The sequence below is a fragment of the Crinia signifera genome, chromosome 2 (assembly GCF_055691185.1).
Source record: "Crinia signifera chromosome 2, ASM5569118v1, whole genome shotgun sequence".
NCBI classification, from domain to species: domain Eukaryota; kingdom Metazoa; phylum Chordata; class Amphibia; order Anura; family Myobatrachidae; genus Crinia; species Crinia signifera.
In genome coordinates this window covers 35,644,832-35,666,701 of record NC_139218.1, presented here as the reverse complement: position 1 = coordinate 35,666,701, position 21,870 = coordinate 35,644,832, and the positions used below count along the sequence as shown (strand labels likewise).

Genomic DNA, 21,870 nt, shown 5'->3' with positions numbered 1-21,870 from the left:
TTTTAAAGTCTTGTCCTCGAAAGACTTTACACTAAATACATTTTTTCTTTCTTTGCCTTTCAGCCAAGTCTCTTTATGATCCATGTATGTTGCCTGTTCTTATAACTGAGCTCTGCTACTCTCTGCTTTAGGCACAACTTTATCCTGATAGTAGTTTTGTGACCAGTGCAAATGAACCAATTGTTCTGATTGTATAAAGAACTGGCCGAAAAGCACAGCACAGGTTAAAAATAAGAGTGAAGTGTTTTAGTAAAAGGTGTGTGCTGATCATTTAATTACTAGAGTGAGCTAAAGCTTCTGCATTATCTGTCAATGATTAATTTCTCACTGAGCTTCTCCTTAGTTGCACCCCGGGAATTGCAGTATACAGAGGAAGGTATTCTTGGGGCTCCTCCATTACTGCAGTATACAATGTGGGGCATGACTATGTGACAGATGAAAATGCCAGAGCTTGCAGTTTTTGGGCAGTACGGATGGTGTAATGGTTAGCATTACTGCCTCACAGCACTGAGGTCATAGGTTAGATTCCCACCAGCAGGGATTTTTCCAATTTTGACTTTTAAGGGAGTCAAAAAAAGGTAATATGTTGCGCCCGGCAAACCTGTGTTACCGAATACTAATCCAGTCGCAATTCACTAGCTGCTAGTCCTCAACCTCCGTAGAAAGAGAATAAAACCTGTGGCGAGCACCGTGAGCCCACAAGGAGCTTAAGCTGCCCATACACGTCCCGATCCCGGCGTGCGTTCTGGGCTAAAATAGCATTGCATCGCATTGCATTGCATGCCTTGTGCATGCAATGTGATAAAAAGCCAGTACAAAAAGTATGTGCAGCACATACTTTTTGTACTGTGCGATGAGATGCCGCGGGAGCGCACATCACAAAGCACACATCGCGGCGCCGGAATCGATGCGTGTATGGGCACCTTTATTTGCACTTGCCCCCCCTGTCGGAGTACAGGCATTCGGGATTCCGATGTCTGTATACTGACCAGCGGAATTCTGACTGTCAGCCCGGAATACAACACCCATGCAAAGTCAGTACACAAGGATAGCAGGGGTTACTGGTGGAGGAGGTGGGAGCAGACTGGTCACTGGAAGCGAGTCCAGAATCTGCTTAGCTTCCACTATGTGACACCCTGACACAGCATTAGGATTGGCAACGGTGTGATGATTGGCGGTAATTGTGTTTACTCCATAGTTGTAATCACAAGGGATGATTTGAAGGGTACTTAGAAAAAAACATGTCTCAATTTATGTTTATGAAACAAATACACATACCGTTAATTGCCGTCCTTGTAGCGCACATTCATCGTTTATACTACAGGGACGTTCTATGGGTTCTTGCGGTCTTTCAGACTGATGCTCCAGTGCAGTTTAAACGAACTAGCATTTAAGATGCAGGTGAATCTGCAAGGTACAAAAGGACCTGTCACTGTTCAGAAGGGGATGGTTTCATTGTAATGACGGAAAAAACGTCCCCGTCTGTCCTTGCTGAGATAGCATCCCACCAGAAGAGTGTTTGCTATGCTACGAACCCTGGTGGGCTAAGAGCACAGCTAGCTGAGGTCTGCCTCTGTGGTGTTGGGGACGAGGGGCTTCTCCTTTCCTGGTCTCGGTCCATAGGCTGTCTGATCATGCTCCATGCAGGCACACATTTTATTCTTGTACAGCTTTCAACAGAATTCTCAGCTGCACCCATGTTAACTGTCTTACGGAACTAGATTTGTGTGGGCTAAATTGACTAAAGGTGCCCACAGACGCATCAATTTTACTGCGCTATGCGTTTTTGACTGTACAGTGGTTCTATACAATTTTTCTTCCAGCTTGCGATGCGATGTGCACTTGGATGCATGCGATGCGATGAACCCATGTTTGTACTGTTAATTTTCAGATGTAGTCTAAAAAGTACGTGGGCTCCTGGGAACGCGCGTCGCACAAGCCCATAAACACCACCCAATAATTGTACATAAGATGCGTTTTGTACTTAAAAAGTACAAAACGTATTCGATAATTGATGCGTCTGTGGGCACCTTAAGATGGGAGTTCTGTTGAAGATGGAATCAGATTGGTTGCTATAAGAAACCTCATCTTCTAGAACAGTGGTTCCCAACCTCAATCCTCCAGGACCCCCCAACAGTTCACGTTTTCCAGGTCATTATTCACTGACACATTTTAAAAGATCCACAGGTGGGGCTAATGACTTCACTTGTGATTCTGTGAGGAGACCTGGAAAACGTGAACTTGAAATTGGCTGCTGATTGCCCATGCCGATGAGGTTCTAATAGTAATGATGGTCAGCGATTTAAGGTGTGCAGCACTGGGTATTTCCTTTGTCTATCCAGTACCCTGGAACCGTGCTGGCATGTAATGTTATAGCATATCGGGTCTATCGCAGTCGGGGATCACTGGCGGTCAGAATACTGACGTTTTCATCCTGAGGTAGGGTATCCCGAGAGGGGTCGTATACTTACCCTCCCCGCTAGTGCCTAACCCTAAGCCAGGCATGTCCAAACTATGGCCCTCCAGCTGTTGTGAAACTACACATCCCAGCATGCCTTGCCATAGTTTTAGCATTTTCTAATACCAAAACTGTGGCAAGGCATGATGGGACTTGTAGTTTCACAACAGCTGGAGGGCCATAGTTTGGACATGCCTGCCCTAAGCGCTGTACCTTGCCACCTAAACCTAATCTCAGCAGCCTAACTCTAACCTAACCATAAATCCCCTCACTTGTGCCTAAACCAGTGATGGCTAACCAGCTGTTGTTGAACTACTACACATCCCAGCATACCTTGCATCAGTTTTACAATTTGGCCATGCTAAAACTGATGCACGGCATGCTGGGATGTGTAGTTCAACAACAGCTGGAGTGGCAAGGCTAGCCATCACTGGCCTAAACCTTCCCCGGCCTTACCCTAACCCACCCCAGCATACTTACATTCAGAAACCTGGCAGTCAGGATATCAGGATACCGGCGATAGTCTGGCTGCCGGTGTCCTAACCGCCCCCAGTAGCTTGGCTCTATGGACTGTTGGTGTGCTAATGGGAACTCTAATAATCTAACAGAGGAAATGAGCAGCTCCAGAAACGGGCGGAGAAACGCAGCGGCCGCAAGTGAGTTACCCACAAGTTGATTTGGTTTATACGCGTCATGCATAACATTGATTACTAGCACATAACCGCCGGTGGTGATGACATATTGCATTTAAATGCGGTCATTCGGCCCATGCATTGTGGACACAACCGCTTAACAATGCACCAGTCACCCGCAAGAGATTGCTTTATCCGTGGTTACAATGTCGCAGCCTATAAAAAGCACTAGGAGACGGAGGTCATTAGACTACTGATCATTGGAGCAAGAGGCCGCCTTTTCTGTAGTGGTAGTCTGTGTATATTGGTATATATGGCTGATAAATAAGATGCCTTTATGTGACGGTATTAGCTTTCTCTAGTATTGGTAGTGGGCGATGGCTGCTTCCCGGAATCCTTCCCTAGAGCCTCAGAGGGGAATGTTGCAGCGACTGCTCACCTTTGCTAACGAAGTGTAAAATCTCAGAGCCTTAATAATCCCACTCTAAATGCTGTGTCAGCTGTTCCTGGTATTGGCAGCCTCCGCCTTCAGGAGCTGCGTACAGACTTTTGTGAGACCATTCTCTTCTGGATCATCCGTGTTCCTCGCAGGAACAGCTGCTAAGCTCATTATGACTCAATGTATAGTCAATCTGGGTTAATGTTTGATGATGAAATTGCTCATTTTTACTGGTGAGCTGTAATCGATGTGACCACACGGCAGGCTTGAGTCCATTGCAAACAGGCCGACTGTTGACTTTGTGTTTTTTAATTTTCCATATCCTCCGGCAAATACGTATATTGCTTTAGCTCTCAACGTCCTGTCCGGTCAGATGTTTTATGCCATCAGTCTCCGCTCTTTGCCTAGTCTACAACACGGGATGCCGAAAATACCAACGTCTTCACCGAAATAGACAGCCGGCATCCCCATGTTTGCGGGCTGAGTTAGGGTCAGGCTGGGGATGGGGTTCTGTTTAGGAACTAGTGGGGGAACTTAAGGCCCCCTCATCCACTAGTGCGATTTGGACCCTTTTCATCTGATTCCGAGGCATCGGGCCAGGGAATCAGATTAAAAGAGCCCAAATCGCATGTGTTTAACCTCCGATGCGCTGCGGATTGGGGATGGAGATCATCACTACTGCACCAAGGATCAATCGGATCCCACACCAGGGGAATGGGATCACATGCGATCCTGCCGGGCGGCTCAAGGGGGATCGATGGGCTGTGTCTTCTCAGAAAAATCGCAGTAGTGGATGAGGGGCTTTAAGGATTAGACTACGGGTTTAGGTGGATAGAAATGGATAGCGTTAGGCTATGGTGAGGGAGGAGAAGTTAGGTTTAGGCACTTAAAAGGGAGGGTAGGGTTAGGTTGCAGGGGGTGAGGATTAGGCGGCGGGGGGGTTAGGGCTAGGCATAAGTGAGGAGGGTTAGCATTAGGCTGCTGGAAGGGAGGGTTATGGGCGGCAGATGGAGTGTAAGTATACTTACCTGCCCCCTATCGGGTTTCCCTCCTTCGGGTGGGCCAGTGTATGATGACCACCAGTCATCTATGTCTTCCCTGCAATGCTGCTCTGAGTTTTGCACAGGATACAGTGGTAGTCTGAGTAGTTAAGTGCTCTATTACAGGGCATCAAGTCTCACTGCTGTAAATGCATGTCTGAGAAGCACAGAAAGCGTACAGCAAGTGTTCAGTAAATATTTGAACAGTAAAATCAGTTTTCTGGAGTCCTGGCGTCTTAATCGCGCAGGTTGAGAAGAACGCGCCTCTTCTCATTCTCACTAAACGGTATGTCATGTAACCTACTGCCAACCTAATCCTATTGAAACAAGTTCTAGAGTAAAGCAGCGTGAGTCACAACTATAATAAAAAACATTGGCAAAACAATTCCATCACTTGTGATGGTTGTCGTCATTTTGTGGAAATTAGTATACGGAAAAAAATTTGTCTTCCAAAATTAATGCCCAAAAAACAGAAATGTGTTGCAATACACCAGTGCTCCTGCCCTTGCTCCCTAAGGCATGCTAACAGTGCAGGTTTTAGTGATAACCATGTTTGAGCACAGGTGGCTAATTCAAAATGACTAAGGTACTAATTAAGTCACCTATGCTCAACTATGGCTATACTTAACGCCTAGACTGGGTACGCACTGGAGCAATATTGGGCTGATTTGTCATTTCCGGCCATATTGGAACGGCATCGGCTGGATCTTTCTGTGTGTAGGGTCAGTCTGCTTTGTTGCCCGCGATATTGTCCCATCAGCCGTGCTGCTCTGCCGACCGGATGATATCGCATACGTAATGAAGGATAGCACGAGGGATGGTTCTGGCTTTCTTTATATCGTTCTGATGTGTGCCGCGGTAAGGATAGGTCATCCCTCCTAGCGCTCCATTGTGTACCCAGCTTTTAGTGTGCTCTGAGGATGGTGGTTGTAATAAACCGTGCAATAAAGTATGAAATCAAATCTTCACCATGCCAGAAAATATGTAAGATATCCTGGAAAATGATAGTGTTCAATGGAGGTTATTCTCAATGATCAAATAATAACTTTCGGTACTTGTGTATTATAACTGCGCCCCCGATGTTGGTCGCACGATGTTTTTATCGCATCACATCGCATGCCATGCACCCGATGGCATGTGAATAGAAAGCGTGGCGAGCGTAGCGAGCCAGCGAAGGGACGCGGATACCTTCACGGGTATCCGCGGGATTCACAGGTATCCGCGTCCCCACGCGGGGTTTGCTGCGCTCGCCACGCTTCGGGCTCGGTGGCTCGCTGCGCTCGCCACACTTTCTATTCTTAACTCCAAGCCGACGTGGATAGTGGGGGTATGAAAAGGTCGGAGGACGTGTACAGCCGGCTCGCTGCGCTCGCCACGCTTCGGGTTCACGTTTATAGTGGCGGGGGGGTGCATTTAACATTGTAAGCTTATACAATTTTTAATCGCATCGCATTGTATGGCATTGTATGCCATATACAATGTCATACAATTTTAAAATTGTATGACATTGTACAATATCGCATCGCATGCCTTTTGGTATGCGATGCGATGGGCACTGCTATAATACACAAGTACCTAACTTTCACCTCCTGATAATTTACCTAAACTAAGGGTTTTATCTGTGTGGTGGACATACATTAGTCCAATTTTTCACCTGCTCCCGACATTTATGCTTGCACCCTACTTAGGTGTGAGTAGTAACTAGAGTAAAGTAGAGGTTTGGGGCAGTTTTGGCATGGGAAAAGATGCTTAACCCAGCTAATCCCATGCATTAATGTGTGAAAAACGTCCGCTGCGACGCATGGGACTGTTGAAATAAATAGTTCACATGAAGTTTACACACATTATGACAGGGATGGGGAACCTTCGGCCCTCCAGCCGTTGTTGAACTACACGTCCCAGCATGTCCTGCAACAATTTTGGCATGGCCACATAGCAAAACTGTAACAAGGCATGCTGGGATGTGTAGTTCCACAACAGCTCGAGGGCTGAAGGTTCCCCATCCCTGCATTCTGACCACAGCGGGGCTGGTCGCTCAAACAATCGAATAGCCCTCGTCATGAGAAACAATTGAACCACCTGACTTAGAACTCCCATCTCTCTTGAGAACTTAGTTTATTTCTGAACATTGACAACTGGAGAACAGAATCGTACACTGTAATATTAATAAAGTTGTTAGTTTTTTCCAAAACTTAAAAAAACGAACTTTTTAGTTTAAGGTGAAACTTCTTTACTGCAATCATTGGCACCAAGAGGAAGGGGGCTCGTGCAGATTAGATGCGGGGATCAGATATCTGTGGGCTTGTGCCCTCAACATAATTTGCCCTTATAAATGTGTTTTTATAGACAAATAAACCTATAAAAGGTAATTTGAGCATCAACTAACAACCATCCAAATTGTTTCATTATCATTGTGATACTTTTGAATACACCTTTGGTATTTACATGTCCGGTGAGATTTATTGCATTAGTATCGTCTTCCTTTGAGGTGACCTCTGTGGTTCAACACAATGTGGTTCAACCCAAAAGGGGTTCTGCAAAGCTGGACAGGATGATGCCGAAATAGCGTTTGTTGGGTCCCCATTGCTAATAATGAGAACTGTACTGTTTACGCCATCTGAAGCTAGTGTAAACGGTGATAAGCTAAGCTTGTTTGCAAGGACCGAACCGATGTCATAAAGTCTTTTAGTGTTCTAAAGGGTTTGTTTAACTTGTCCATAGATGGGGCTGTTTATATTTTGATGTCAGTTCCACTTTAAGAAGTGTCGCATACCATTTCCAAATACACTCGTATTGATCAATTTTATTTCCACTTTAGCCAGGCAAGCAGATCTGCTGTGAGTGGCACTTAGCCCCTGACCTTAGTTTTGACCAGCACTGTGGTACTCTGGTCCCCTGGCTGTGATTCAGTGAAGCAATCTGCAAATGAGAACCAAAAGGACTCCTGAAAAAGATTTGTCTTCGTAATAACCATTTCTAGTCTTGCAAACGCTTTTTTTTTTGTGTGTATGTGTCATGCATGAAAAAATAAAATCGTATTTTTATATATATATATATATATATATATATATATATATATATATATATATATATATATATATATATATATATATATATATTATATATATATATAATGCATTATAATAATCACCTCGTCATAAACTTGTCCTTACAAAAGTAAAACATTACTAGTTATAAGAAACCTTGAATCAACCATGTTCTTATGTGTTCTAAAGCTGGCCATACATCAGAAAGATCGATCTTAAGATCGATTGTGTACAATTTCCCTTGAAATCCCCGGCAGTCCTTGGTGGTTTTTGGACACACAATCCATCATACAATCAGTCATACAATCCTTCTGCTGTATGATTGTGTACACAAGATGTGCACACAATATGCATACAATCCATCATACAATCAGTCATGCAATCCATCTGCTGATTGATTGTGTGCACATGTTGTGTACACAATCATACAATCCGCATACAATCCATGTTACAATCAATTGAGATTGTATGATTGGGTACAAAATCTTTCTGATGTATGGCCACCTTTGATTAAGGTGAAAATTTACTGAGTTGGAAGTTCTGTTGAAGATGGGATGTTTCCCATAACAATCTATGAGATTCTAGCTATTATCTTCTAGAAGGTGCTAAATAAATAAGTAGTATCTGATTGTTTGCTATGGGAAACATCCCATCTGCAATAGAACCCCTGTCTTAGTAAATTTACCCCTAACAATCCAAAGTTATTATGCTTTGATATGATTTATTTGAAATCTTTCAATAAAAACTATTTCAGACTAATCCTAATTCAAACATACGAAAGTGATTTACAGAAAACGAATGAGTTAAGCATTCGCACTGGATAGGTCATTGGTATTTAAAATATTGAATAAAAACACTAGTTTAGGTGCCTTCATTCAGCAGTCAGAAGTTGTTCAATAATGAGGAATATATTAGGAGTAACAAATGTTGGGGGAGAAGCTTGATGCTAGGCAGACTTAGCACCTCTTATTTGAATCACCTCCCTATGTCTCTGTTATTTACTGCATTGGTTCAGCTTACTTCTACCCCTTTCACACGGACTATTTTATCCTGGGCTTTTGCACATGAACGCGCATCAACCCAGGCTTTAGCTCAGTGTGAATGGTATGAGCATTCTGGGATTTCTACCCAGGTCCTGACCTGGGTAGATTCTGGAATCGACCTGCTATGCGGTCAGTGTGAATGGTCCTGTACCCGGGATTGGGTACACGGGACTTTAAAAAAGTTTCTGATTGGATCTTGCTGATGTCATCTTTCAGAGCCCTTGAGTCCATTTTTAATGATATGTATTTGCAGGGATTTCCCGGGATCAGTGTGAATGGGGCTGTCCCGGTTCGATCCCAGGTCTGAGTGCAGTGTGAAAGGGTACATTCCCAGGATGCGTCACATTCCTGGGTGTGACCTGGCTCTGTAAGTGTGAAAGGGGTATGAAAGACCACAAGCAACAAGAATGTGGAATAACACCAGGGATTCCCTTACAATAGGCTTTTTTTTTTAAATATGTATTGTGTTTTGTGCCTGTAGTCACAACATATAAAAAAAAAAAAACAAGATGGTTTAAACCAGCCAACCCTGCTTTGTTTATTGAAATGTATTTTCTCCTCTTTTAACACATTTAAAATAAGTGCTAATTCTGGCACCCTGCATCTTTCAAAACCTGTGCAGTTCCTCTTCCCTGCCTGGGGTGTTGCTCTCTGCTGTGGTGCTTGTAGCACAGTTTACTGTATTTCAGAACTGAAATACAGACTACTCTGTGCTAGAAGCACCACAGGTCAGCAGAGAGAGATACCCCGGGCAAGGAAGTCAGTCAAGCTCAGGCCGCATTGCATTTACAATCCATTTCTGTAGCTGTTTGGGCTTACGCATGCCTGCTACGATATTTATATAAGCAAATGTTTTTTTAAAAAAAGGTTAAACGCGTAAAGAACAAAGAGGCATAATTCAAAAGTTCAAACATGGTTTTACACATTCTTGTTATTGCCTGTTTTTGTTTTATTCTTGCAGTTGGTTTCGGTTTCATTTCTCTGCATCGTTGATTTTTTTTTTTTTTTGGTAGGCTGTTAAAGACTGAGCTGTTTTACAAAATGCCATATAGAACTACAATATATTAATGTTGTTGTACACAATGGGGGGTGGTTTTAATTGTTTTTAGGCATCAAATTTTCCTGTCTAACTTGATGTTTAAACACACAACGACAGCTACAATTAATTTGTGAATGGAAACCAATGCATAGTGCTCATGTCGCTTACAAAACAGGTGAAGACTGCAAGAAGTAATACCTAACCCCCTACGGCTAACAGGAGTCTGAATGGAGCAACAATTAAATTGTTCCATTCTGCACCCCCTAGTGGCCACCACAGTGGAAAACAATTGAATTGCCCCCTACAAGTTTTACCAAAACGAGAGCAAGGAATAGACCAAATTTGACACACCAAAGCGATCCCTGAAATAGATGCTATACTGTGCATTGTATACCCAAAAATATTTTTCTTTTAAAATATTCCTTCGATTCCAAATCATCTTACCGATTGGTGTCTTCACTCAATACAACTATTAGTAGAAATCAGGCTGAAGTCCGTACAAACTGCATTTTCCCAAAAATTTGAGAATATGCAGTGAATGCGAGAGGGGATTCTACACTATTGAACTAAGGGCAATTATACAGTTAGCCATGGTAAATTACATCATATCCCCTATATCCCAGTGATTTAGTTAATCCTTAATGTGGCCCTCGGCAGCACTTATTGGTGATGTCGTCTCATCAAACTAGTTTTTTTTTTTTTCAAAAATAGTTGATGAATTATGTCAAGTTGGTTTCTGAAATTGAAACGCTTTTACACTCCATGCTGGTAGTAAACATTGCAGGCCAGGAACCCAACTAATACCTCTTTTACACCAAAGTCCCGGATCCGACCCGGTATTTGGAGCACTGTTCCAAGCCATGTCGGATCCGGGATTTGCTCCGTTTACACTGCTGGTCAGCACCGCGTGGTGGTGCTTGGAGATGACATCATCTCCAAGCACCAGGGCCCCCGATCACCATGCTGGGGGCAAGCCCATCACCAAGCTAAGCTGCCAGGTTGCCCCCAGCCTCCGTGCACCCCTAGCCCCCATCCGCAAGTTGAATGGATGCCACACACAGGCATCCATTCACCTCCTCCCTGCCTCCGCTGCTGTCTTCACATTACAGCAGACAGCAGCAGATGCTGTGGTCCGGAGGTTGGGCTCCCCCATTGCTGTAAACGGGACCCGGCATACCCGCTTAAGGTGGCCATACACACGCAGATTTATATTCAGATCTGGCTGGTTGGAACAAAAACCTGGTTATGGATGAGAGCAAATGACAGTTGACCATTTGCTTGGAAATGCTGGAAAACTGACAAACTGTCACTCATCCATAACCATGTTTTTGTTCCAACCAGACAGATCTAAAGATAAATCTTACTAGTGTATGGGCACCTTAACACTGCCCCCCAGGGTAGGATTCGTGGGGAAATGGACCTGGCTTTTTTTTTTTTCAGCTACCCCTTTTACACTGACGCTGACCCGGGTCCACCCCAGGTTTTTGCCTCATTGTAAAAGGGCTATAAATGGTCCCTGGTCCTACCTTTTGCAGTTTTTCACCGCCATAGTCTTGTGATATGTGTTTACGTTTTTGTGAAGAGGTTAAGCAACTTGTATATTAAAAGCAGTTGTTAATTAAGTGTCACATAGTTAACATTTTCTCTCCGGAAACCGTATAAGCTACATGATGAGACTGCAACTTGTGGTCCATGTAACTATGTATGATCCTAGTTAAGAGTTGAACGTCTCCCGAGGATGTCTTAGTGATACAGAACCAGGCAGCTGTTGGCGTGGGCTCTAGGCTCAGGGCTGTTTGTATACAGGCTTTGTAAAAGGCCAGGAAGTTCAGGTATCCTGCACATGTTGTTCAGCGTCTAATCTGTCCGGGACGACTTGCACTACTTCAATCTCGGTTAATATCGATGGCTTTAGGGTAAACCTAGTATGCGGCTATTTGTGCATGATATTCCTGTTTACGGAATGCCAAGTACAAAACATTCTGAATTTTAAAATTGTAGAAAGTTTTCAGTTCTAAATATATGTGGGGTTTTTCCAAATTTAATTTAAAGTGCATCCTCCTCTATAACAGGAGCCAGGCGCTGCAAAAGAATGTCCACGCTGCAGCACCTGGCTCCTATCATTGTGGAGAGGCCAGCAATCAACTTCTATCTCATTTTACAGGCTGTATTTTGAAAATGACAGGGGCAAATTGGTTCGTACTTTCCCTCCAAGTTTTGTTACATCTCCCCTTTAGAACCTGATGGCAGAGGACCAGGTTTAACTTGGTGGGGGGGGAGAGAGTATTTTCCTAACTTTCCAGTATAAGGGGGTATCCATTCACCAACATCACCGTGATGTGCTTTCCGGAACGGTAAATTGCGGCTGCCAGCATGGCCCAATTCCCTCACACACCATATAGGGTGTCAAATTGAGTCCCCCACCTGCAATATAATTTGTCTTTCACTTGGGTTTAACTCCTAGATGTAGTTATCCAGAGAATGCAGCATTTTTTTTGTGGGGAAAAATACATTCTTTTCCCCTCCCAAAATAACCTGGCAAAGCGCCTACTTTATATAACGTATTACTCATGTGATCTCAGCTTAAGGACAAGGTTTGTACAATAAATGACGGTCCCCACATTTGCAGTGCAGTTATGTCATCCGCTTTCCAAAGCCGTCGGCTGCTTTTATTCTTTCAAGACATAAAAAAAAAAAAGAAATTAATAATCATTGGGCATATTCATAGTCTGCCTTCAGAACAATCTGTATAAATGCAAAATGCATTGTGAGCAGGCTCATGAAAGAGTGTTGCAGAGAAACCTAAAGAGAAACACACATTGCTGAGAAGTTGCTGTCTTTCAATCAATGTTGGTAAAAAGTTAGAGGGGCAATTTTTTATTAAGCTTGGTGAAGTAATACAGTAGCTTGTACTTTAGCCAATCGGCTGCCAACTGTCAAGTTACCGGCTGTGTTTGAAAATCGACAGTTGAGCCGATTGGTCGGTGATAATGTACCAGCCACTTGATTACTAAACCAGGATTAATTTGTCTGCCCCTGATACTCTCCTCCAAGGCGTGGGGAGGGGATTACTGCACTGGGGAATAACCAGGACCCTATGCATGCTTTTATATCAGGGCTGGGCAACACCGGCCCTCCAGATGTTGATGAACTATACATCCCAGGATGCTTTGCATTAGTTTTGCTATGTGGCCATGCTGAAACTGATGCAAAAAAAAAAAATGCAAAATCATGCACTTGGGTCTCAGAAATCCAAAGACTCAATATAGTATAAATGGCACTTTAATGGAAACTACTGAGGAAAAGAGGGATCTAGGTGTCACTATTTCAGGGGACTTAAAAGCAGGTAGGCAATGTAACAAAGCAATGAAGAAGGCAAGTCAGATGCTTGGTTGCATAGGGAGAGGTATCAGCAGTAGAAAGAAAGAAGTAATAATGCCACTGTATAGGTCATTGGTACGACCTCACCTAGAGTATTGTGTTCAGTTCTGGAGGCCATATCTCCAGAAGGATATAAATACATTAGAGACTGTACAAAGAAGAGCAACTAAAATGGTGCATGGCCTACATCACAAAACGTACCAGGAAAGACTAAAAGATCTTAATATGTATACTTTAGAGCAGAGAAGGGAAAGGGGGGACATGATAGAAACTTTCAAATATATCAAGGGCTTTAACAAGGTACAGGTGGGAGACATTCTTCACAGGAAGAGGAGCAGCAGAACACGAGGACATGCACTGACACTAGAGGGAGGAAGATTCAGGGGAAATGCGAGGAAGAATTTTTTCACAGAAAGAGTAGTAGATAAGTGGAATAGCCTCCCAACAGAGGTGGTAGACGCAAATACAGTAGTACAATTTAAACATGCTTGGGATAAGCATATTGATATCCTTACAAAAAAATAAGGATCAAATATGGTTTGAGGTAACATGTTTAAAAAAAGAGGCAGACTAGATGGGCCAAGTGGTTCTTATCTGCCGTCAAATTCTAAGGCATGCTGGGATGTGTAGTTCGTCAAAATCTGGAGGGCCGGTGTTGCCCAGCACTGTTTTATATCCAGGTTTTAAAATGTACTTGGCGTCTATCACCAAAACAGTGATCCTATTCTGGAACAAACAAGTCAATAGCCCATATGTGATAGTATGCAAATCCCAGGCACTGGCGCCGCAATTTTAAACCGATCATTTTAAAGGCCTTAATTAATTTAATATAAAAGTATAATTTAAAACAAGTTTACAGTTTGGTAAACAATAATTAGGGTTACAATTACTCTGGTTTATATCTGAGAAGGGCGCGCCCTAACTTAACTCTAAAAGGCTGTATAAAATGAAAGCATGGTTTGTCTAGGTGCAGTGCTACCTGCTTCCACCTCAGAACCAGGTTCTGTGTCTTTCCAGACTCGCACTGGTCCATGTGACTGGGTCATACAGTAGGGAGAAAGATGGAGCCATGGGAAAAGTTAAGCTGGCCATACATCTACAGATTTATTGTCCGGTCTGGCTGGTTGGAACTAAAACCTGGTAATGGATGAGGGCAAATGACGGTTGACCATTTGCTTCAAAATACTAACAAACTGTCATTCAGATATCGCGCGTGAGGCTTTAACCAGAAATGCGGTAAAAACCCTGTAATCAGGGTTTTTACCAATCTTAAATCTCCAAACCCTGATCCTCCCACCCTGCAGCCTCAGGAATAAATGATTGTGTTTCCGAGGATCGTATTGTTGACATGGTATTTACGCAGATATTTTTCAAAGTACTGTACGTTCTAAGATCTATACCACTGTTGCCTCTCTTACTATGTATTAAGCCTGATGAAGAGTTGAAGTGGAGATCATGCACCAGCCAATCAACTCCTAGTTGTCATTTTTCAACACAGCTGATTGGCTGGTGCGTTATCACCTTCTACTTTACCTCCACTTTATCTCTGCACCAGGCTTAATACATCTGCCCCTATGTGCAGTATTTGTATTGCCTGCCTCCATGTCTAGATCCATGTTGGTGCAATATAAGGAACTTATAAACTCTGTTTAAACTGAAATATTTATTTGCTTTTACAGTTATTACATCATGTGAAGATGGGAGTACTATCCAAACCGTTTGGCAGTAACCTCAAATACCCCTGCAGTGGTGGAAAGTGTTTGGGTGGGATGTATCAAGCTTTGGCGAGAGATCAAGTGGATGAGTTGCCCATAGTATCCAATCAGCTTCTGTCATTTCTAAGACTGGTAGAAGCTGATTGGTTGGTTGTTTTTCAAATATTGTTATAACCTGTGACCGTTCAATGGCACTGAACTACATACCCCAGCTTGCTCTGTGACAGATTTGATGTTAAAGCTGTGATAGGGCATGCTGGGATGTGTAGTTTCACAGGTACAGGATGGCAATTACTGCTATCTCTTATATATTTGGCTACATCTGTCTGTATGTGAGTGTGTCCATAACGCTGGGTGGAGCCTCTGGCTCACATGACTGGCTCACATAACAGAGAACCAGCCCAGTGAGCCCACAGTGCCCCAGACACCCTCTGCCTCCCCATGCTGCCCCGCAAAGACACTGCTACTCCCCAGCCACCAGGTGAGCGCCCCCGCCGCGCCCCCCTCCCCCGATTCGTGGCCCCCCCGCGCGATTTGCGGACCCCCGCCCACTATTTGCGGACCCCCCATCCCGCGATTCACGACACCCTCATGCCCCTCCCGCGGACCCCCGCGCCCCCCTCCCGCGATTTACGGCAAAACACCCCCCCGCGACTCATGCGATTTGCGGACCCCCTCCCACTATTCGCGGACCCCCCCATCCCACGATTCATGACACCCCCGTGCCCCCCTCCCGCAATTCGTGGACCCCCGCGCCCCCCCTCCCGCGATTCGCGCCACCCGTCCCGCGATTCACAACACCCCTCGCGTGATTCATGCCACACACCACCCCCTCCCTCAATTTCTAACACTACAAACGTTCACAAATTAAGGGGGCGCAGCCCCTTACGACGGTGTGAAGAGCGCCCGTAGGGCATGATGAATCACCTAGTATATGTGTGTATATATGTAATTTCAAAATCCAAAGCCTGTTGCCACTGTGGTGCAGTCCATGCTTTGCGTAGTAAACCGCAGGAAGGTTATAAATGCTGCTGAGTAATTGCTTCTGGTTAGATATGCCTTACGACTGAGGCTAGAAATAGTCACAGCCACATGACCCATTTGTTTACACGGAATATATTCATGGTTTGTAAGCTGCTTGTTTCGGTCTGTGACTTGTGAGCATTGGAATCCCTTTGATTGCATTTGGCTATGGAACAGCCCACAGAACTCACTAATGAGACGGGCTGTGTACATATCCTGTAGCAGACCAAGGGAACCAGAATCTAAATGACCACTTTTTCTTGCTGAAAATGCAGTGCTGAAGGTTTTAAATTTAATGAGCCCCCATCCTCCGAACCTGATAAATGTTGTATATCTCATTCAGTTCTACACTGGCAGTGCGTACTATAAATACTGCAGCACGGATGGTGTAATGGTTAGCATTACTGCCTCACAGCGCTGAGGTCATGGTTCCATTCCCACCATGGCTCTAACTGTGCGGAGTTTGTATATTCTCCCCGTACTTGCGTGGGTTTCCTCCGGGTACTCCAGTTTCCCCCCACATTCCAAAAATGTCCTGGAAGGCTAATTGGCTCCCAACAAAAATAACCCTAGAATGAATGTGTGTGCGTGTACATGCGGTAGGGAATATAGATTGTAAGCTCCCCTGGAATGTTCAACTATTCACTGTAAAGCGCTGCAGACTATGGACTCATTCTGAGATGTACTCAATGCAGCTTTGTATGCATTTGATGGATTATTGGCTGACGTTGCACTAGTAGCACTGCAAAGGGGCTAAGGTACCTAAGCATTAACTTATGTATGTGCTAAGCCTTGGAGAGGGATAAAGTGGACGACGATAACTTACTAACCAACCAGCTCCTTTTTCAAACCAAGCATGTTGTCTAGTACTTTATCTCTCCCCACTGTTATTTGCACAGTGATTGACAGTCAGGGGCTGTTTGGTGAAGAAACGGAGAGGCTGAAAAATAACTTATTCCTGTTGTGACGGGATTTGGGGTGTGTCCAAGCCTACATCTGCAATTTTGCGTGCAGAAAACATGGCACCAGCCTCTCCGTTCCTGTTACCTTAGGACTATTCAGCTTGTCCATTATGGAAGGATTTTGCATGTTTGTACACAGTTGCTTTGACCTGCGACACTGGCTAAAGGCTCAAATGCGTTACCGGGCGGCTGCAGCAGCAGCATTATCATAGTTTTATGTTCCACATCCGCTGCGTACGCGCTCACAGCTGAGAACGCATTAGCACTGATCTCTGAATCCGACAAAGCTTGCAAGACGCTATTTGGACTGAATGGACTGTATTTTCTTATGTTTGCATCAATGTGAGTTTAACAGATGCTTGGATTGATATTGAACTATGTAACTTACACTTTGCCTGTTTTTGGTTTGTGTTTTAGCACCAGCAGACAATTATAAACCAGCTGCGGGAGATTACGGGAATTAATGATCTGCAGGTCCTTCAGCAAGCGCTAAAAGTAGGTTCTTTACTCTTACATTTTGTTATTGAATGACAACGTCCTCTTCCCATTTCCTGCAGGGAGCAATCGACCTTAAGTATTACGCCAGTACCTTTATAGTAACTATGCGGGCACTGCTGAGTCACCAGCTGCAGTAGCCGCACGTACCCACCCCCCTTCCCCACTTCCCCACAGACGTGCGATCAATGCTCCCTGATACCATCCACAGTCCTAATAGTTTTTTTAGAGTGAATTCGACTCTCCTTATTCAAAACATGCGCTGATTTTTCGCCTGGGTGAGAAATCCAGTAACTGCAAAGAACACCTGGATCGGCAAACTTGCCACAAAGCCACGTGATTTTGGCCAATACAGTGTGTGTGTGCTTTTTCATCCATTTTGCAGGCATTTCGCACATGCCGATTTGCATGAGAAAAAAAAAGTAAAATGGAACGGGTGAAAATGTGCTCCAAAATGTGAGAAAATACCTGTGATTGAATACCGCTAGGCGAATCATTGGCTTTTTTTTGTTGCCTGGTGAAAAATTTGTCCGGAAATGAATACCCCCCCCCCCCCCCGGTCCTTTTTAAAAGCATTTCTATACTGTATACTGGCAGTTATCTAATTGGCATTGATCTGTTGGCATGATGTAGCTCTTTCCGGATGCTATGGTGTCCCTGTGCTGTCAGTATAATAGTAAAAAAGTCCATGAAGATTGTAGACGGAGATGAGTGCGGAGGTCTGCACTGAACCAACATGAATTTGCTCAACCAAATGAGGTCACCGTTAAGTGAACTTATTTAATCTTTCATGAAATAGAAATACTTGGCCAAGCGTGTTCTATTGTAGCAATTTGACAGTTTTATCAGTTCGCTAGCAGCTGCTGCTGTCTTCTTATTAGTGAATGGATTCCGACGGATCTGAGTGAGAAATTGTCCCAGATGGGATGTGTTTGACACATATCGGACCGGTGGTGGGGAACACGGTTGAATGCGATTAAATCGCATGTGAAAGGATCGTATGGCCATACACTTCTGAAAAACATTGCAGTAGTATATGACCACCTTTATTTGTGTGGTCAAAGTAAAGCTTGCCATACACAGGTTCAAATTGTCAGAGGCACGTGTCGGACCTGTATTCCCCTTGAACTCCCCTGGGAGGGCTACCTCCAACTTGGCACTTGATGTGCCATAGATCACATGCAATTTATCGCATGTAAAAGGATTCCGGGGAGCTGCTGGGGGAGTTGAAGGGAGATCGGATGCGATACATCGCAGGTGCCGCCGATGGTTGGATACATCTTATATCCTGCACATACGATCTCCAGGGTCCGATCTAATGCACACGGGAACGTGCATCAAATTGAACCTGATGTCAAACATCTCCGATTTGGGCTGATTGCACCAAATTGGACCTGTGTATGTGCACCTTAATCTAGTAATGCCATCTAGATGCATATTGACCACCTTTACCCTGCTGGCTGGCATTTAGGGGCTCAGGATTGTGTAAGGTAAGTCCGACGTATCTATTTAGCAGTGTCAACAAATACATATATATATCGTTCCTCTGCAAACCCTATGATGTCAAACATTTTATAGGGTGCCTTTAAGAAAATATTCATTACATGCAATATAAATAGACTATTAAAAAGATGACAGGAAGTTCATCTAAAAAAGGGAAATGTTTGGGCATCACAGATTACTATTCTTTGCTTTCATTTTATTAAATTAACACCGTTCATATTTTTTAAAGGACAGCAATGGAAATCTGGAGTTAGCCGTCGCTTTCCTCACAGCAAACAATGCCAAGCTCCCTCAGCCTGAAGAAGCAACTTATTACCAAACAGCGCTCCCCAACAATGACCGCTACATCAGCGTGGGCAGCCAGGCGGACACAAGTAGGTGCTGCTTTCCTGGCTCATAAAGTCTTGTATCTACATCTAATAAAAGCTTTTTTAATGTAAACATGTCCCTTTAATGTATAGCAAAATGTATTTAACGTATTTTATGCCTCCCACCCACAGTAATACCTGGTCTGTTACCTGTGTCAGAGTGCCGGCTTGCATAGATAGATATAGATCCTTTAAAAGACATGGCACACAAGTTTGCAATATGACATCCTGCTGGGGGTGCAGATCCCAGGCTCATTTTCGTTTCGAGCATCGTGTTGCCCTTTGCCAAGATGTACACATCGGCTGCTCTTGTATCACCTTGTGTACATCCTGACGAAGGGTGTCGAACTTCTGCTTTTAAAAGAGTTATAATTAAACTAGTATGCCTGCTTGAAGTTAATGCTTCGAAAACTTGTCTGCTACCTTGTGATTGCCTCTGTTTGTGCATATGTGTGAGAAAGATGTAGTTTCACTCGCTGCTAACAGATGGCAGTGTTTCGGAGACACGCAAACGGACCCTAGACTTATAATATAGATGATTATAGTTTTCTACAATTTTACGTCGCAAATGCCAGGTTCCATCTGGGATTTGGACACCTGTCCGTCCTAGGAGCGACCCAGCATTTGCGATTGTAAAGATCCCTCTCAGCGACTCGGCAATAAGCCGGTTCGCTGATGCGGGGCGGGGCGGATGGCGGCACGTTATCGGGGGAGGAGGAGGCGGAGGCAGCACTTGGAGCTGATGCTGCCTCCTCCCTATAGTGTATACAGCAGGGGTGGCCAAACCGGTCCTCGAGATCTACCAACGGTCCATGTTTTCCAGATTACCTAGCTGGTGCACAGCTGTAGTCATTACTAACTGTCACATTTTCAAACCTGCTGCATTCATTCCTACTATAAATCCACAGGTTGCCTGGAAAACATGCACAGTTGGTAGATCTTGAGGACAGGTTTGGCCACCCCTGGTATACAGGATCCGGGTTACTCAAACCGGGTTACCCGTTTACACTGCTCAACAACCATTGGTCCGACCCTGGTAAAAAACCTTCTTTCAACCTGGGTCGGAATGCCGGGTTGCTGGGTTTTTCCAGTCGGTGCTTTTCAAACCGCACAGTGACCCATGTCAACCCAACAACCACCCGATTCGGAACCGGGTTATTTGTGCGTTGTGAAAGTGGTATAAAGTTTTCAAATTGCAGACAGTATAGTGCAATGTAAAGCTTGTATGGTAAGAACTTCTTAGTAGCTGGGCACATGACATCATAATACCTGTGCAGAGCATTCTTGGTGCTTGCTGTGTTAATTTGTAACCTTTGTCAAGTGTTATTTCTTCTTGCTCTTGCTGTGCCTAATTAGTCACTAAGTACCATTCTGCATTCCATTGCTGTTAGCGTTCCGCTGCTTAGACTCTCTTTCTACAAGAGGTAATGTGTCAACTGATGGTTGTACTCACTAATTTGCACTTCTATGCCAGGCTGTTGACTTCTTTCTCAATCTGACATTTAACATGATGCAAAATGTATTCACTTTAGATGATTTTGTTATTCTTAGGTAGGTTTGAAGATGTGTGTTTTTTGTTTTTTTTTTATAATTTTTGATTCAGTGTACCAGTCACATTTTTTTCTCCTTACTCCACTAGGTGTCACTGGAGCGTAGACAGTGGGGATAGAAGGGCGACCTCAGGGAGCTTGGGCACTCTATTGTAAATTCAGTGTGGCCAACTCCTCCCCTTCTACTCCCCACCCCCGGCAGTCTTAGATCGTGCCCAAGGGAGCTGGGCATGTTTCCAGAGCTCCTGGGCAATGTTATTAGTTAGCGTTTATTATTTTGAACAAGCAAGAGGACAGGCTGGCAGTATGCTGTCACTGCCAGCCTGCTACGTGGGCGCTGCCGGGGGGACCCGGCCGCCGCTACAAAGCACTGCGCCCGGGTCCCCGGCTGAAGAGACCACAGTCTCCCTGAAGACGCGCGCGCCCCATAAAGAAAATGGCGGCAGCGCGACGCTTCTACAGCCGCTCCGCCGACCGGCCAGCAGACGGCTGTGAGTACTCTGACCTCTCTCCAGTTAGTGGAGGAGGTCAGTAAAACAATAATGGCGGACAGCATAGGGGTTTTTCTCATGTTAGAAGCCCTGGCACGGAGCGCAGTCGGGAGGCGGGGCTTAGCGCTGACCCCTCCTCAGTAAGGGGGGTAACCAGGCAAGGCTCAGAGCCTCCGTTCAGCCCCCTGCAGCGCTGCTGGCGGCCATTTTTAGTCATTTGGCGCCTCAGGCAGAGCGTGCAGGAGAAGGCTGTGCAGAGTAAACTGACTCCGGTGACCGTCCTGCATATACTCTACCCAGTCTGTGAGGTACACAGCGGGGGCTAGAGTAGGGTGAGCCAGATTTGGGCTGTGCAAAAGGCTACAGTGCCTTTGTTGTAAGGCAAGTTTGGCCGGGCCAGCTCTTAACCCTTCTTCTGCTGTCTCCCCTGTCAGTCTCACTTCTAACTTTATACTTACTGTTGGAAGTGTGTGAGTGTGGTGTTATATCTCTGTTCATTATGGCAGGAGGGAACACCAAATGTAAGGGCTGTAAGGGGAAGTTTACTCCTTCTGCTGATGGAGTTGTTTTCTGTGAGAATTGTGCTGTTAACCCCTCCTCATCCACAGCTCAGGTAGCACCGGTATGGGCTTCTCAGCTTACTGAGGTAATGACACGCTTGGCTTCTGAACTTTCTGCCTCACA

At 44.7% G+C, this 21,870-nt stretch overlaps 1 protein-coding gene across 3 annotated transcripts in view; it reads left to right on the top strand.

Moving 5' to 3' along the window:
* USP25 (ubiquitin specific peptidase 25) overlaps nt 1-21,870 on the top strand; it is an 86,956-nt gene that overhangs the window by 9,253 nt on the left and 55,833 nt on the right. For all 3 annotated transcript variants that reach the window (XM_083171895.1, XM_083171896.1, XM_083171897.1), the window contains exons 2-3: nt 17,197-17,274; nt 19,007-19,151. In XM_083171895.1, coding sequence (XP_083028021.1) covers nt 17,197-17,274; nt 19,007-19,151 — 223 coding nt within the window. The remainder of the gene's footprint in view (nt 1-17,196; nt 17,275-19,006; nt 19,152-21,870) is intronic.